The sequence below is a fragment of the Rhipicephalus sanguineus genome, chromosome 5 (assembly GCF_013339695.2).
Source record: "Rhipicephalus sanguineus isolate Rsan-2018 chromosome 5, BIME_Rsan_1.4, whole genome shotgun sequence".
Classification (NCBI taxonomy): Eukaryota; Metazoa; Arthropoda; class Arachnida; order Ixodida; family Ixodidae; genus Rhipicephalus; species Rhipicephalus sanguineus.
The window spans coordinates 145,784,762-145,800,647 of record NC_051180.1 but is presented as its reverse complement, the minus strand read 5'-3'; the positions used below and the strand labels follow the sequence as shown (position 1 = coordinate 145,800,647).

Here is a 15,886-nt window from a genome sequence, read left to right as displayed (position 1 = left end):
CCCATCGGAATGGAGAACTCCCGACGACAAGCCCATCTGCTTCCGCTGCCACCGGGTGGGTCACGTCTCCCGTCACTGCCGAACCACCTGGACGCCGCCTTATTGGGGCCAATTCTCGTCGCCTTCTCGCCCATACGCTGCACCTCACCGGTATCCGCCCAGCCGTACGTACGCTGCCTCTGACGCACCCAACAGCCGCCCTACTGCTCGGTCACCGTCGCCCCAACGCCGTCGTTCCCCGTCGCCTCAACCACGCCGCCATTCATCGCCGCCGAACTACGTCTCGTCCCGGACGGAAAACTAGGTCGTGCAGCTCCTGGAGGTAGTGCTGCATCATTTTCGTCTGAACCAAATCCTCCGTTGACGCTCCCTACGAACACGAACTTAATTGATCTGCAAGTGGACGGTATTTCTATGACAGCGTTAATTGATACTGGGCTCAGGTGTCTATCATCAGTGCGCATCTCTGCCGTCGACTTAAGAAAGTACTCACGCCTGCTACAACTAAAGCCGTAGGCGTCGCCGATGGCGGTACTGTTGCCGTCACAGGAATGTGTACCGCTCGAATAAGCATTGCCGGCCGCCACGTTCCGTCCTCTTTACCGTGCTCACCAGTTGCCCTCACGACCTCATCTTAGGGATGGACTTCCTCTCGACACATTCTGCCCTGATTGACTGTTCTGCCGGTACTCTTTGCTTGGAACTTCCTCTTCTGCCCGATACTAGCCCCAAGCTCCAGAACAGCCTTTGTACCACAGAATTTATTCGCATGCCGCCTAAAGCCCTGACATTCGTCGAAATGGCAACGTCTTCACCGGTGCTTGACGGGGACTATGTCGTCACGCCTATTGCTGATGTCCTTCTGGCGCGCGACATCACTGTACCACACTGCGTTGTCACCGTAGCCGCTAACCGGATACATCTCCCTGTTGTAAATTTCGGCTTCACGAAGCAAGTGCTACCCCAAGGCATCTCAGTCGCCACGCTCCGATCATTATCAGATGACCACGTCACCATTTTCGCTGCGGACGTGTGCTCAGATGTTCCTTGTCGCCCGCCGGATACCACACGCCTCGACATGAAATTACGTCACATGATAGCCCCGGACCTCGAACCTGAGCAATCAGCCGCTCTAAGCCGCCTTTTGGCTTCTTACCGCGACATCTTTGACGTCGATAATCGACCACTAGGCCAGACTTCTGTTGTAAAGCACCGCATAAACACCGGTGATTCTCTTCCCATTCACCGCCGACCATATCGGGTGTCTGCCGCAGAGCGCACGGTCATTCAACAAGTGAACAAGATGCTAGCCAGAGGCATTATTGAACCCTCGTCGAGCCCTTGGGCGTCTCCCGTCGTGCTGGTTAAAAAGAAAGACGACACATGGCGCTTCTGCGTTGATTACCGCCATCTTAATCGAATTACGAAAAAGGATGTTTACCCTTTGCCCCGAATTGACGACGCTCTTGATTGCCTACACGGCGCGCGCTACTTTTCTTCAATAGACCTACGCTCTGGCTACTGGCAGATTGCTATGGACGAGAAAGACCAAGAAAAGACTGCGTTTGTAACTCCCGATGGCCTCTACCACTTCAAGGTTATGCCGTTCGGTCTGTGCAACGCCCCAGCCACGTTCGAGCGTATGATGGACTCTCTGCTACAAGGATTCAAATGGACAACCTGCCTTTGTTACCTCGACGATGTCCTTGTATATTCGCCTACATTTGAAACCCACCTTCGGCGTTTGGCAGCTATTCTTGACGTCTTCCGCAAAGCTGGCCTCCAATTGAATTCGTCGAAGTGCCACTTCGGTCGCCGGCAGATTACAGTCTTGGGCCACCTCGTCGATGCTTCAGGTGTGCAGCCGGACCCAGAGAAAATTCGTGCAGTCACGAGCTTTCCTGTACCCCAATCAGCCAAAGACGTCCGGAGTTTTGTGGGACTCTGTTCCTACTTCAGAAGGTTTGTGGAAGATTTTGCAACAATCGCTCGACCACTCACTGAACTTCTGAAGAAAGACGTGCCTTTTACGTGGGGTCCCGCTCAAACCGCCGCTTTTTCTCGCCTCGTCACACTTTTGACAACGCTGCCTATATTGGCCCACTTCGATCCATCCGCTGCGACGGAGGTCCGAACCGATGCTAGTGGTCACGGGATCGGAGCCGTCCTAGCCCAACGACAACAGGGACACAACCGCGTTATCGCGTACGCCAGCCGCCTCCTTACAGCTGCCGAGCGCAACTATTCCATTACAGAGCGTGAATGCCTTGCTCTTGTCTGGGCAGTCTTGAAGTTCCGCCCATATTTATATGGCACGCACTTTTCTGTAATAACGGACCATCATGCGCTCTGTTGGCTTTCGTCACTAAAGGATCCTACTGGCCGTCTTGGTCGCTGGGCTCTGCGACTCCAAGAATATAGCTACACAGTGACGTACAAGTCGGGCCGCCTACACCAGGACGCAGACTGCCTGTCTCGCTACCCGGTCGATGAATCGAGCACCATCTCTGACACCGACGCCGACGCTTGCGTCTTTTCACTTTCCTTACTAACAAACATCGGCGACGAGCAACGCCGTGATGCGTCCTTGCGTACTATCATCGAACGCCTAGAATCATCGTCTACCGACCGGTCCCATCGCTCGTTCGTCCTCCAAGATGGTGCACTCTACCGCCACAGTTTTCACCCAGATGGACCAGCCCTGCTGCTTGTTATTCCGAAACACCTCCGCTCGGCTGTCCTTCACGAACTTCATGACCTTCCAACGGCCGGTCACCTTGGTGTATCGCGCACTTACGACCGCATCCGCCGACGCTTCTTTTGGCCAGGGCTTGCACGCTCCGTCAGAAGATATGTTGCGGCGTGTGAGAAATGTCAGCGCCGCAAAACACCATCGACGCTTCCCGCCGGGTACCTTCAACCCCTTGACATTTCGTCAGAACCGTTCTTTCGCGTTGGCTTAGACCTACTTGGCCCGTTTCCCGTGTCTTCCTCTGGCAACAGGTGGATAGCTGTGGCCACAGACTACGCCACGCGCTACGCCATCACACGAGCTCTTCCAACAAGCTGCGCCACCGATGTCGCCGACTTCCTCCTACACGACGTGATTTTGCAACATGGAGCTCCACGCCAGCTGCTTACGGACCGTGGCCGCACATTTCTGTCGAAGGTCATAGCCGACATTCTGCGGTCATGTGAAACGAGGCACAAGCTTACTACGTCCTACCATCCGCAGACAAATGGCCTCACGGAGCGTCTCAATCGAACACTTACAGACATGCTTGCGAAGTATGTTTCCTCCGACCACTCCGACTGGGACCTTGCTTTGCCATACGTGACATTTGCGTACAATTCTTCGCGCCACGACACTGCCGGTTACTCTCCATTTTTTCTGTTGTTCGGCCGACAACCAACGTTGCCCCTGGACACCACCATCCCGTTTCCCGCAGTACCGACCAGTGAATATGCCCTTGACGCTATCACCAGGGCTGCCCATGCACGTGAAACCGCCCGCACTCGCCTTTTGACTTCTCAAGGAAACCAACGGCGGTTGTACGATCGCAGACACCGAGACGTGCACTTCTCGCCAGGTTCCTTGGTCCTGCTGTGGTCGCCCACCCGTCACGTTGGGATGTCGGAAAAACTGATGTCTCGATACACAGGTCCATACAGAGTCGTTCGTGCGGTAACCCCGGTGACTTATGAAATCGCTCCTGTCGCCTCGTCGCCTTCCTCTTCCACACCGGCCAGCGATATCGTACATGTCGCACGCTTGAAGCCCTACCACTCTCCCAGTGACGTTGACATCTGATGCGCCGAGACGGCGCTTCTGCCGCCGGGGATTATGCTACATGCATACTGCCAGCCCCTTGCACCATGCGCGTGTGCGCCGGACGAAGAGAAGGAAGATCTCTCTCTCCTCGGGCTCTTGGCTGAACCGGTCAGCGCTGCAACCACTCCTGTAAATATATCGTGTAGATAATCTACGGACTACAGTCTACCGAGTCTTCATTCACGTAACAATATTATCCGAAATTCCAAGGGGGTGCAGCCGCTCCCCCTTGCACTCCCCTCCGGACGCCCATGTATATATTGGAGTGGCCTCCAGTTCACTGTCTTTTGCCGGAAAAACTAACCGCACTCCCCTCCTGTTGCGCGTAGAGCCTCAATATAGAGATGCTCTGAAATTAGACCAAATCGTGTAGTTTTTCAGCGCGAGGGCTGTAAGTGTGCCTATTTGTAAGAGAAACTAAGATAAAGCGCCGCGCTAAGAGACCAATAAGCTATTAAGGAGCGTTATTTGCCCGTCAGTTTTAACGTAATGACTGCACGGAAATATCCATTTAAACGTCATAGTAGCAATTCATCGTTATCGTCATCAGCAGCAAAGTCAGCATAACTGATGTTCAATGCAGGACGAATGCCTCTCCCATTGCTCCCCATCCGTCCTATCCTGCGCCAGCTGATCCCATTTCATGCATGCAAATTTGTTAATTTCACCGCTCCACCTAACTGCTCGCCGTCCTTAGCCGCGCTTCCCAGCCATTAGTATGCATTCCGACGCTCTATTTGACCAACGGGACCTGTCATTCTCATGAGGCGGCTTGCCCAGGTCTATTTTTCCTCTTAATGTTTACTAGAACGTCGCCTACCCCTCTTTGTTCTCTGATATATTCCGCTGTATTCCTATTCTATTACGAGTTACACATATAATTATTCGTTCCTTCGAACTCTGTGTGGTCTTTCAATTCTTCGCTATAGTTTCCTTGTTAATCTGCAGATTCGTGTACCGTATGACAGAACTGACAAAATACTAAGGTTGCACGCATTCCGCTTTAGTGGCAGTGGTAAGTAGCCGGTCACGAGTTGAGAAAGTACATTTCATGCGCACCAACCAATCCTCATTATTTGGTGAATTTCCTTTACACGAGTAGGCTCCTATGTTGACGTTTGACCTTCATAGACATACTGTTATGCCGTTTCATCGGTCCGGTTGACAGTCACAAATCCTCGTTCTTTCATCGGACCACCTGTCATTATCTTTGTCATCTGCATAGTCATCTTCAAACCTACCTTGACGCTATCTCGGTTTAGGTCTTCAATAATTTTTTGCAGTTCGTCGCAGCCATTTGCCCAAGAGTACGATCTCAACTGCAAACCTTAAATTGCTAATACATATATTCTTTGTTCCTAGTTCTTCCCAATCTAGTCGTTTATGTACAGTACGGTCCACTGTTAAAGGGAACACTCGAATGAGCAACTTTCATCTTGTTGGCCCCTTAATGGCTAGTGGATGAGGAAAGATTGTTTGTGCACGTTACTAGTCTATCATAAGGGTTCGAAACTGTCAGCTAACAGTAGTGTTATGCAAATGTAAGCCACTATGCTTTTGTAGGAGAGCGAGATTCGGACATACCCGAAACGCAAGTGTTCCCTTTAACAGTAGACCCGTCTGTACTTCTTCTAGACATGCAAGGAATAATAATGGAGAGATCGTGTCTCCTTGTCGAGCTCCTTTTTCGATCGGGATTTTCCAGCTTTTCGCGGGGAAGAGCAGAGTAACTATGGAATCTCTGTATACAGTGGTTATGGTATTCGCGTATTCGCGTAAAATGTTTAACGTTCACCTCATTTGGGTTATCTTACTTTCATTTTTGCTGTTTTATTGACGCCCCTTTGCACGTTTAAGTCTTGTTGCCGTTATTTCTTGTTGATTTTTTGACGCACCCCATTGGACCTTTAAGTTTTGTTGTCGTTTTCATTACAATTCTGCTGGCAGTAGCACACGCGCTTCCGTTAGAGAGAGAAAAAAGAGAGAGAAAAAAAATGTTTTCTTGTTTGTTTTTCGTTCATTGGATTTTCTGATTGGTTACGCCCGCAATTCGTCGTTTGTGTTGTATACTGAAGCATCGCTTTTACGTATGACGCATTGCCTCCTAGTTTCTGTTCATGTAGAACCGTTGTTATCGCCATGTAAGAACCAATCTTATGAACAATCTCCAAGTTTTCTTGCTTATTCTTTTGTCCTTTTTCCTTCATCTAGCAGTTTTAAAATTGCAATCTGTAGAACACGCGTGCAACCGCCAAAGTCATAGAGCGTTCTTGTTATGCAATGTTTGCCAAAAAATGATTTTCTGCTGACAATGCTTATAGATGTGTTTCCCCCTTAGTTTTGTGCCTGATTATCGCGAGTGTCATTCCCTTGCTGTTCTTGTGTTCCTTATATATGTACGTACGTTTCTTCAATAAACACAGTTGGAAGTTAGCGCCAGTCCCGTCCTCTCTGTCTGTCCGTGTGTTGCTCTGCGCTACAATTTTTTCCTTCAGAAGTCATGAACCAACTAGCCCAACAAAACGTATTGCTAAGCCACGCTTCAGACATCGGTTTCGTGCTCGACTTTACTTTCGCTTAAAGTAAGGCGATTTACATTTGTGCTGTACTGTACTTAATAAATGTCCTTAACTACCTTTACAATCATTAAAATTGTGAATACCATTGCTCCTACACGCATTGCGGTATATTCCATACAATTTTCTTTTAGCTGCCTTGACACTGCCACCCTTTTTTACTGATGACTCTATATCCATGATTTTATAGTTTCGTACATAACTAAGTTCACTTTTATGAATCAGTTTTGACAGCTCAGCGAAGTCTATATTATTGCTTGGTGTAGTCACTTTGATTTCTTGTCGTTTCTTTACTGTCTTTAGCATTGTGAGATAGCTTGCGTACTTGTTCTTTTAGTTTTTTGTCTCCAGTTTCAACTGCAGCTTCGGAAATTACTCAAGTTACGGTGTCGTTCACGCACTCTATGCCATCGCTTTCTGCTTGTTCTAAAGGGTTGTACTCGTTCTCATGTGCAATCATAATTTCCTCTGTTTTTACCCTGATTACATCTAAGCTGGCCTGTTTTGGAGATTAATCTTGTTCTTGCTCTCTTGATAGTTGAGTGTGATCTTGGCCATCACGAACTTCACTGATTTTTCCCTCGCTAGCTACTTCTATGTCCCGTATCGTTCTTGGATCCCTGCACATTATGAACTCATCTTCATTCTCTGTTTCTTTTGTTGGAGCTTTCCTATGCATACTTTCTGTTTAATGTGCTAAGGTGCTCATGACGCGGATTCAATTTCTTTCTGAAAATTCCGCTATCGTGTCTCCCCATATGATTCATAAAGTCGATACCATAGTTACCCATTGCTTCTTCTCTTTCCTGTTTTCGTCCTACCTTCGGATTAAGTTGCCCTTGGCAAGAGTGTACTGGTTCGTACCTCTTGCATTGCTAATTCAACATCCTCATAGAAATGTCTTGCTTTCTCGTCATCATGGCTGGACGTTGGAGCGTACCCTTGTATTACTCTCAGTTTATATCTCCTGTTTTGCTTTAACAGGATTTCAACTCTTTAGTTGATGCTGTACAGTTCCTCAAAGTTGCCCTAATATCGTTGTGGCTTAAGAATCTCGCGTCATATTCTCGCTTGTACCCATTTGTCAGTAATGCCTATGCTTTTCCACTTTTCCGGAACTACAAAAAATTTAGTAATGTAATTGTATTTAACCTTGATTCACGAGATTCTAATGTCGGTTGTGAACCTTGAGACCTACCCGCAGATTGGGTACCTATGCTCTTGAAGCTATATCTAATGTATGGTGCGGCCTGCTGAACACTCATGAGTGTGCGTTGACGATGCTGTATGGAGCTTAGCAGAAATGAGGTAGATAACGTCTGTGTAATACATTTAAGGTGTAAATGGACCATTTACTTAAGCACGCCATGTAGCGAAGGCTATAGAAGAAAGGTAGATGTAAAAAGGAACCCAGAGCCCTTCCATTTTCAACCAAGCAACCACAGCGTAGGGTTTGGAAGCGGCACGGCTCCAGTAACATCCCTTTGCGGGTAAGATAGGTATATGCCTTATAAAGAAAAGAACCCAAACAAAAGTAGAGATTATTTTCGTAAAAACATGCCTACTCTTATAGTCAAACTATAAACACAAGACAAAAGGTTTCTGAGCTGGATTTACAAAGAGCGATAGAGAAGGCAGCGATAAGCAGTAAAACGTCTGGTTGATTATACAGTACATGGATAATAGTGCAAAGGCGAAGGTCAGTGGGGGAAGGTTAAAATTTCATGGGAAAGACTACCGCCTTCGATAAAAAAGTATTTAGTCTTGCGCTTGTTTTCTCAAACGAAAAGAAGATAGGACATAGCTAAAGTGTGCGTATGAATCAGGCGTACTAGATTTTTCACCACTGCGGCATAGATTGTCAGTAATTGTCAGATGTGGTTGGCTCGCTTCAGAAGCCACAGTTGCCAGCTTGCGGGCTCTCAGCTACAAAAGTGTGCAAACGCATGTAATGTCAACACTGTACCGTCGATCACGCGCGGCGTACCTTCGCTTAGGCGTCCCCATCCAGTGACGGTGGCGTTGCGGCCAATCAGGTCGTCTGACTCGTTGTCAGGTGGCAGGCAGATGGGCGCGATGTGGGGCATGAATTCGAACGGCTCGTCCACCTTGACCAGCGCCAGGTCGTTCTCGTAGGTGAAGAAGTTGTACTTAGGGTGCACCACCTTCTTCTTGACGCTGCGCTCGGCGTACGGGTACGGCTCGAGCACGCTCGAGAAGTCGTACTCGCCCACTCGAATCCGAATCTGGCTGAGCAGCAGGCTGCGAGAGACACGCGCCGTTGTAATTGAGTCCAAAACGAGCGATCAACATGCATGTGCTGTAAACATAAGCACTTTGTCACTATAAAAAAAATTACACCATCTCCCGCTAAAGGGGACCATGAGGCGATGCGAAGCCGGAGCACTTGCACGATCGCGTTCCGTTGGCGTTCGTTGGGCATGCTACCGACCTCTCGTCGTGGAATGCGAAGAGGGACGCTACGCGCGTCGTATCTTCCATCTAGCCTGGCCGTTAATTCTCACAGGGCGAGCGGGGAACGCGGTCGACACGCGGGCGAGAGGGGGCAGCGTAGGAGAGGAGAGAGACGGGGAGGAGACGCGCATGCGCTCGAGCTCATCGCGGCGTTGCGCAGGAGAGAATTTCGGCATGTCTAGCCCGCGTTTCAGAGGAAGAGTAGAAAGGAGGAGGGGAGAGGGGGAAGGAAAGATGGAAAGAGGAGAGGGGAAGGGGAGAGTGAAAGTGGAGAGGGAAAGTGGAGATGGGAGGGGATAGGGTGAGCGGAGAGGAGGTTGTGGAGAGGGTATGCGCATGCGCAGTAAGGGTGGTCACGCCGCACACCACCACCACCACCTAGAGCACTGCACTGGCCCGGGCCGGGCCGGGTAAGGGGTTCTTGGATCGGGCCCGGGCCGGGCTCGGGCCCTTTGTCTTCGGGCTCGGGTCGGGCTCGGGCCTGAGCCAGGCCCGTATTAGGCCCGGGTCTCATACGTATAGGTATAATTGCGTGTGTACGTTGTGTGGCTTTGTTTTTGTTGTTTTGTGGGGTTTAACTTCCCGAAGCGACCCAGGCTATATGAGACGCCGTCGTTGAGGGCTCCGGGTAATTTAACTTTCAGCCCTGAAATTTTTTTAACGGGTAGATAATTTTTTTCTTGTTGAGATTGCTTTTTTATTACCTCAAGATCACGAAAATAATCTTTCCTGAGCATCCCATCAGTGTATGAGAAAAATAGCGCCATGTCCTATATATAGGACACCAGGGCTTAGTGGTTGTGAAAGGAAATATGGGGATATTTCGATATTGCTATTTATTTTACTCTCTTTACATCTAAAATGGTTGTGAAGCTAGCATGCCAGCAACCATATATTAGTTACTGCGTTAGCAAGTTTTTGCACTCGTGACACCATGCTCTTCAATATTAATGAGCACTAACAGACAATAATGCCAAGGAAAGTATAGGGGATGTTTTTAGTAGTAAATGCAAGGTAAATGTGAAGAAAGAAAAGTGGACGAAAAGATAGCTTGCCGCGGGCAGGGACCGAACCTGCGACCTTCGAATAACGCGTCCGATGCTCTACCAACTGAGCTACCGCGGCGGCCATCCCTCCGTCCACTTTATAGGGTATATATGTACATTTAAACGTGGGAGCGTCAGTCAGCGCCGCCAGTAGCCATGACGGCGCGTGTGGAACACTCTTTTTTGCCTGTTGGCGTCACGTAGCACGTGAACTTATTACGAGCTGGCAGCTGACCAATAATCCCTCGTTACCACCTGAAAGCAGCAAGTCTGCCAGAACGAGACCCTTGCTATGAATGAAGGAAAGAAGTGTTAATTTCTAAGGGCTCGTTTTCTTTGTTATACACAATATTGATGAATGATGGCCCTGTACCTATTGATACACTGGTAGAGCATCGGACGCGTTATTCGAAGGTCGCAGGTTCGGTCCCTGCCCGCGGCAAGCTATCCTTTCGTCCACTTTTCTTTCTTCACATTTACCTTACATTTACTACTAAAAAACATCCCCTATACTTTCCTTAGCATTATTGTCTGTTAGTGCTCATTAATATTGTGTATAACAAAGAAAACGAGCCCTTAGAAATTAACACTTCTTTCCTTCATTCATAGCAAGGGTCTCGTTCTGGCAGACTTGATGCTTTCAGGTGGTATGCGAGGGATTATTGGTCAGCTGCCAGCTCGTAATAAGTTCACGTGCTACGTGACGCCAACAGACAAAAAAGAGTGTTCCACACTCGCCGTCATGGCTACTGGCGGCGCTGACTGACGCTCCCACGTTTAAATGTACATATATACCCTATAAAGTGGACGGAGGGATGGCCGCCGCGGTAGCTCAGTCGGTAGAGCATCGGACGCGTTATTCGAAGGTCGCAGGTTCGGTCCCTGCCCGCGGCAAGCTATCTTTTCGTCCACTTTTCTTTCTTCACATTTACCTTGCATTTACTACTAAAAAACATCCCCTATACTTTCCTTAGCATTATTGTCTGTTAGTGCTCATTAATATTGTGTATAACAAAGAAAACGAGCCCTTAGAAATTAACACTTCTTTCCTTCATTCATAGCAAGGGTCTCGTTCTGGCAGACTTGATGCTTTCAGGTGGTATGCGAGGGATTATTGGTCAGCTGCCAGCTCGTAATAAGTTCACGTGCTACGTGACGCCAACAGACAAAAAAGAGTGTTCCACACTCGCCGTCATGGCTACTGGCGGCGCTGACTGACGCTCCCACGTTTAAATGTACATATATACCCTATAAAGTGGACGGAGGGATGGCCGCCGCGGTAGCTCAGTCGGTAGAGCATCGGACGCGTTATTCGAAGGTCGCAGGTTCGGTCCCTGCCCGCGGCAAGCTATCTTTTCGTCCACTTTTCTTTCTTCACATTTACCTTGCATTTACTACTAAAAACATCCCCTATACTTTCCTTGGCATTATTGTCTGTTAGTGCTCATTAATATTGTGTATAACAAAGAAAACGAGCCCTTAGAAATTAACAATGCTCTTCAATGCACTTGAATGGCCATTATCTAATTATTGGACGCCTTGTAAGATCTAACATCATAATAGGTTGCCGAATCCTCGTTTGGTGCGCCGCAATTATTGTCGCCCGTGCCTGCATGGGCAAGCAGATGGAACTGGACTTCATCCTCGTTATCTTCAAGCCCTCTCATGCATCATTCATACACTGCAGCAAATGTATTCACATCAGTTATGTACAATCTCGCTGTTCGGACCCCCTTGCAAATTAGCAAAAAATGCAGGCTGATTTCCCGAGGAGAATAACAAGAAATTGGAAGCAGACACAAGCGCTACGGCTCCGGGTCATCATGCAATGCATTCAAAGATCTCACAACCACTAAGCCCTGGTGTCCTATATTTAGGACATGGAGATTTTTCGTTGCAGCGGCCTAAGCGGAAATGTTAGGGAAATCCCCCTTTGTAGATAAGCCGTCAAATACTTTAGACACAACAGAGAAAATTACGATAGCTACAGAAAAAATTGTTATTCAGTAAAATGTCATCAAATATTTGGTTGCGGCGTTTGTCGTCTTTTTCACCTTCCGCCTTCTCGTTTTCAACATTGCAGACTTCCGAGGAAGACGATAATGGAAAATATACTCACTATGTTTGCACAGGTGTATTGGGAATGCCACAAACACATTTCTGAATTTTTTAGTAATTTGTCACAATTTATAGCAATTTTTATTCGTGTCCTTTTTATAGGACGCCAGGGCCGAAAGGGTTAAACCACCTGGACTGCATTGACGTGCATAGAAATTGCACAGTACAAGACGTCTACAATTTTGCTCCATCGGTATGCTACATGGGATTTCAAAAAACGCCCAATATAAGTTTCCGCCATTATAGTGAGTGAAAGACGTTCTTGGGTACCGTGTAAGGAAAAGAACGGTAAACTGCCTAGATTACTGTGTATAAGATGTGCGCGTTGGTATCTAGGGAAACATTTCGAGTATGCAGCTACGCTCGCATGCCCGTAGACTGGCCAACACGACTTGTGAGTCATTAATATCTCAAGAGCTGTTTTTCGTGCATTTTAAGTGCAAGATGCGGAGCGACTCTTATCCCAGGGCAAACGCCGTTGTTGATTCTCCCATTACTAGTGGTGATGCGCCAGACCATAGAGACACTCGTTTCCCCGAGTGGCGGTGACGGGGGCGGTGACTCGGGGAGAAGGGTGGGACAAAGAACCTTATTGTTTTGAACACGAAAACGTATAGTGTAGGTTGGGTGCAGTTGCCTGCCGAGGAGTCAACACGACAGCTTTAATTTATGTAACGCTGCCCAGCCTGGCGTATTCCTCCCAGAAGCAGATAGAGCACGTTTTTTCCCCATTGCATTGTGCAATAGATGAGGTTTGCAGGAGACTTGCTACTTTTACTCAACAGCCCTAGCTCGTATGCAGTTGATGTAGACTCAATTTAAAAATGTCTGCCATGCTGTTTTCTCCACTTTATGCAGGTATTATATTTTGTAGTTGTTCTTTGAAATGCAAAAATGAGATTGCGTGGTTAGCACTGCGTGCGTACATGAAAGAGCCAGCTATGACTCCAATTATATTTTATATTGCCCTGCAATCATTTCGCAAGAGTGTTACGCGCGTAATTCACCGAAAGTATACACAGTACCGGTGAAAGTTGTGACAATGAAAGAAGTTCCTAAAACAATCTAGAAAATATCTTGTGTGCGGCAGGTATCTTCACAATAACCGTAGGCTGGACAGTGCCTCCTTTATGCTCAAGGCATAACTAGCTGAAACGGGCCGGGCCGGGCCGGGCCGGACCCAAACCTTTCGGGCCCGGGCCGGGTACGGGCCACATTTAGGAACACCGGGCCGGGCTCGGGCGGGCCAGAGCATGGCGTTTTCGGGCCGGGCCGGGCCCGGGCCGGAAAAATCGGCCCGTGCAGTGCTCTACCACCACCACCACCACCGGATTGAGCTCCGCCTTAAGATACTTCGCATCTAATAACCAATGAGCCGTACTGTACGGTCGATTCGAGCGTGCGGACGGTTTCTATATGTAGACACACTCGGTGCTTGAATTGTGCGTATAATGATGCAAACTGTTTGCACCCCATAAACAGAAGCTAATACATTCAACATTATCTCAGTGCTAGTGTGTTAGTGCAACTGCTAGTTGCGCTAACAACTGCAGAGTTCGACGAGTTGCCGTACACTTAGAAAGAGGAAGGGACGTGTGAAGATGAGAAGGAGCTAATGCGAGATTTCAGACTATTCACACGCACATAACAGGGCGTTGCTGGCATGTTGTCAAACAGCCAGGTGTCAAACTTGCAGCTATTGCAAAATATATTATGATTTCATCTCTCTCTTAATTTTTTCTCATCTGAGCTAATGTCACGTGGCGAAAAGACACGTTCTGAAGACATAAGTGAGTGCGATGTGCTTTTTAATTATTTAAAGGCTATGGAGAATTTTTTCGCTTTCTCGTTGAATATGAATATTATCTAAATGCACGGCCCTAGCTGTGTTTTTCCCGCGCCCTCCTAAACTAGCAGTTAAGCTCCGAGTACATCTTTAACTCCCTGCCTCTTCGTATAAGAAAAAATCGGAACGAGACCTAAAATAGGCTCTGTCTATATTTCGTGCGCCCTATGATAGGGAGCATTACATCGGCAGCACGGCCACCCCGATGCAATGCGGATGACCAGCTTTCTACGTCCTAAATATGGGCGGTGAAAAAGAAGCCTTGTTTAGGACGTGACAACCGTTGTGTACAAATGAGGCTGGCTCCGTCTTTTAGGGTATTCCGTAGTAGCCGAAATGGCCAAGGCGTTTTTTACTATGTAGCAGTGGAATGCACACTACGAAGAGATTTGTCGCACCAGCTACACTGAGGTCAGGGCAGTATAAATCCGGTCGTATTGCTTTGTGGTTGCAGGCTGAAGAGACGAGAGTGGAGGTTACACGTTGCCCAGCAATTTCTATACAGAAGGTACGGTGTCTTGCTGGGCAACTACAACGCAGTGTTGTCTCATGAGTCCTGCCGGGTCGAGGGTTGCACATCTGCTATTGCGTGCGCGAGTGTTTTCAGCATTGTAGACACAAAAACATACGTATTTTTGAGTCAGTCAGTGAACAGGACGAGATGAAGTTGATGGAATAAATGGAACATGTCAAGCTAGTGTCCTTATGTAAATGTTAAGGCAGTGAAAACAATTCTGCGCTTCTTGAGGACGACTGGCCTGTGCTAGCGCCTTTGACTGAGGGGTGCAGTCCCGCACGCATGGGCGAATACACCACAGATTTTCGTTTTGATCCGTCTCTCCGTCATTTTTTTATTGCTCTTTTCCACTTCCGCAGCCTAAGATATGTAAACCAGGCAATTTTCTGGCTAGCCTTCCAGCCTTCCGTCTCACTGTTTCATTCCTATGGAAGTTTTACTATAATATCAAGGCGAAAGCCTTAGATGACTAATGAAACTCGAAGATTCGTCGTCGGCGGCGTCCACACGAATGATGCAAAAATCATCATCACGTGCTGACGTCAGCACGCCGTCACAAATCGTCAAAGCTTGTGACGCCACTATGACGTCATCATGACGTCACATATAGTGACGTCACATGATGGCGTCATCCCGCGACATCGTCGCTTGATCAAAGGTGGGCCGTCCACGGAGGCAGGGCAAAACCAGGTGTGGTGCAAAACGCCTCCGATCCTGGAGGCAGTGCAGTATCACAGTATGTGCAGAAAGCTTTCCGAAGGTGGCGGGGCATGATCAACACATCGACTGAGAAGAAAAAGATGGCTTTCGCATTCGAGACGTCTTAGGCGGACGCATGCATAAGGGACCCTGTAAATATTTTTTTCTGGGGTTCTACGTGCCAAAAGCACGATACGATTACGAGGCACTCCGTAGTGGAAGGCTGAGGGCAATTTCGACCGCCCGGAGTAACGTGAACTGAAATGGCACAGTACATCGGCCTCTAGCACTTCGCCTCCATCGAAATGCGACCGCCGTGGCCGATATTGAATCAGCGTCTTTCGGGTCAGCAACTAAACACCGGAAACCACTGCGCTACCGCGGCGGTCCTTATGAAATTTATAAAACGACAGAAAGTTCAGCATAGTTTCAGCAAGAGCTTGCTGAATCTAGGAACCGACAAGCCCAACAATATCCATTGTTATAGAAAATTCACCGGTTTGGAAGGCACGAAATGGCAAATTTCGGAAAGATCGATAGACCTCAAACGAAATAGATGAAACTATTTTGTATGCCCGGATATGTTTAAAAGGATTATTTGGGTATTCTTAAGACACCAGAAAAACATATTTATCTTTTTTATTTTGTTATTGCCAATAGTTCAGCGTTGTCGCCATACGACCCTGAGCTGATATTAGTTTTCGCTTGCTTCCAATGCTTTTAGAATAAAATTTCAAAAAAGAAAGAAAAATATAAAAGGAAATGAAGAGAGCCGGC

General features: G+C 47.9%; 1 protein-coding gene across 1 annotated transcript in view; it reads right to left on the bottom strand.

Moving 5' to 3' along the window:
• Positions 1-15,886, bottom strand: part of LOC119394316 (serine proteinase stubble-like) — a 121,961-nt gene that overhangs the window by 17,243 nt on the left and 88,832 nt on the right. Inside the window, exon 6 of the mRNA XM_037661605.2 lies at positions 8,396-8,670. Coding sequence (XP_037517533.1) covers positions 8,396-8,670 — 275 coding nt within the window. The remainder of the gene's footprint in view (positions 1-8,395; positions 8,671-15,886) is intronic.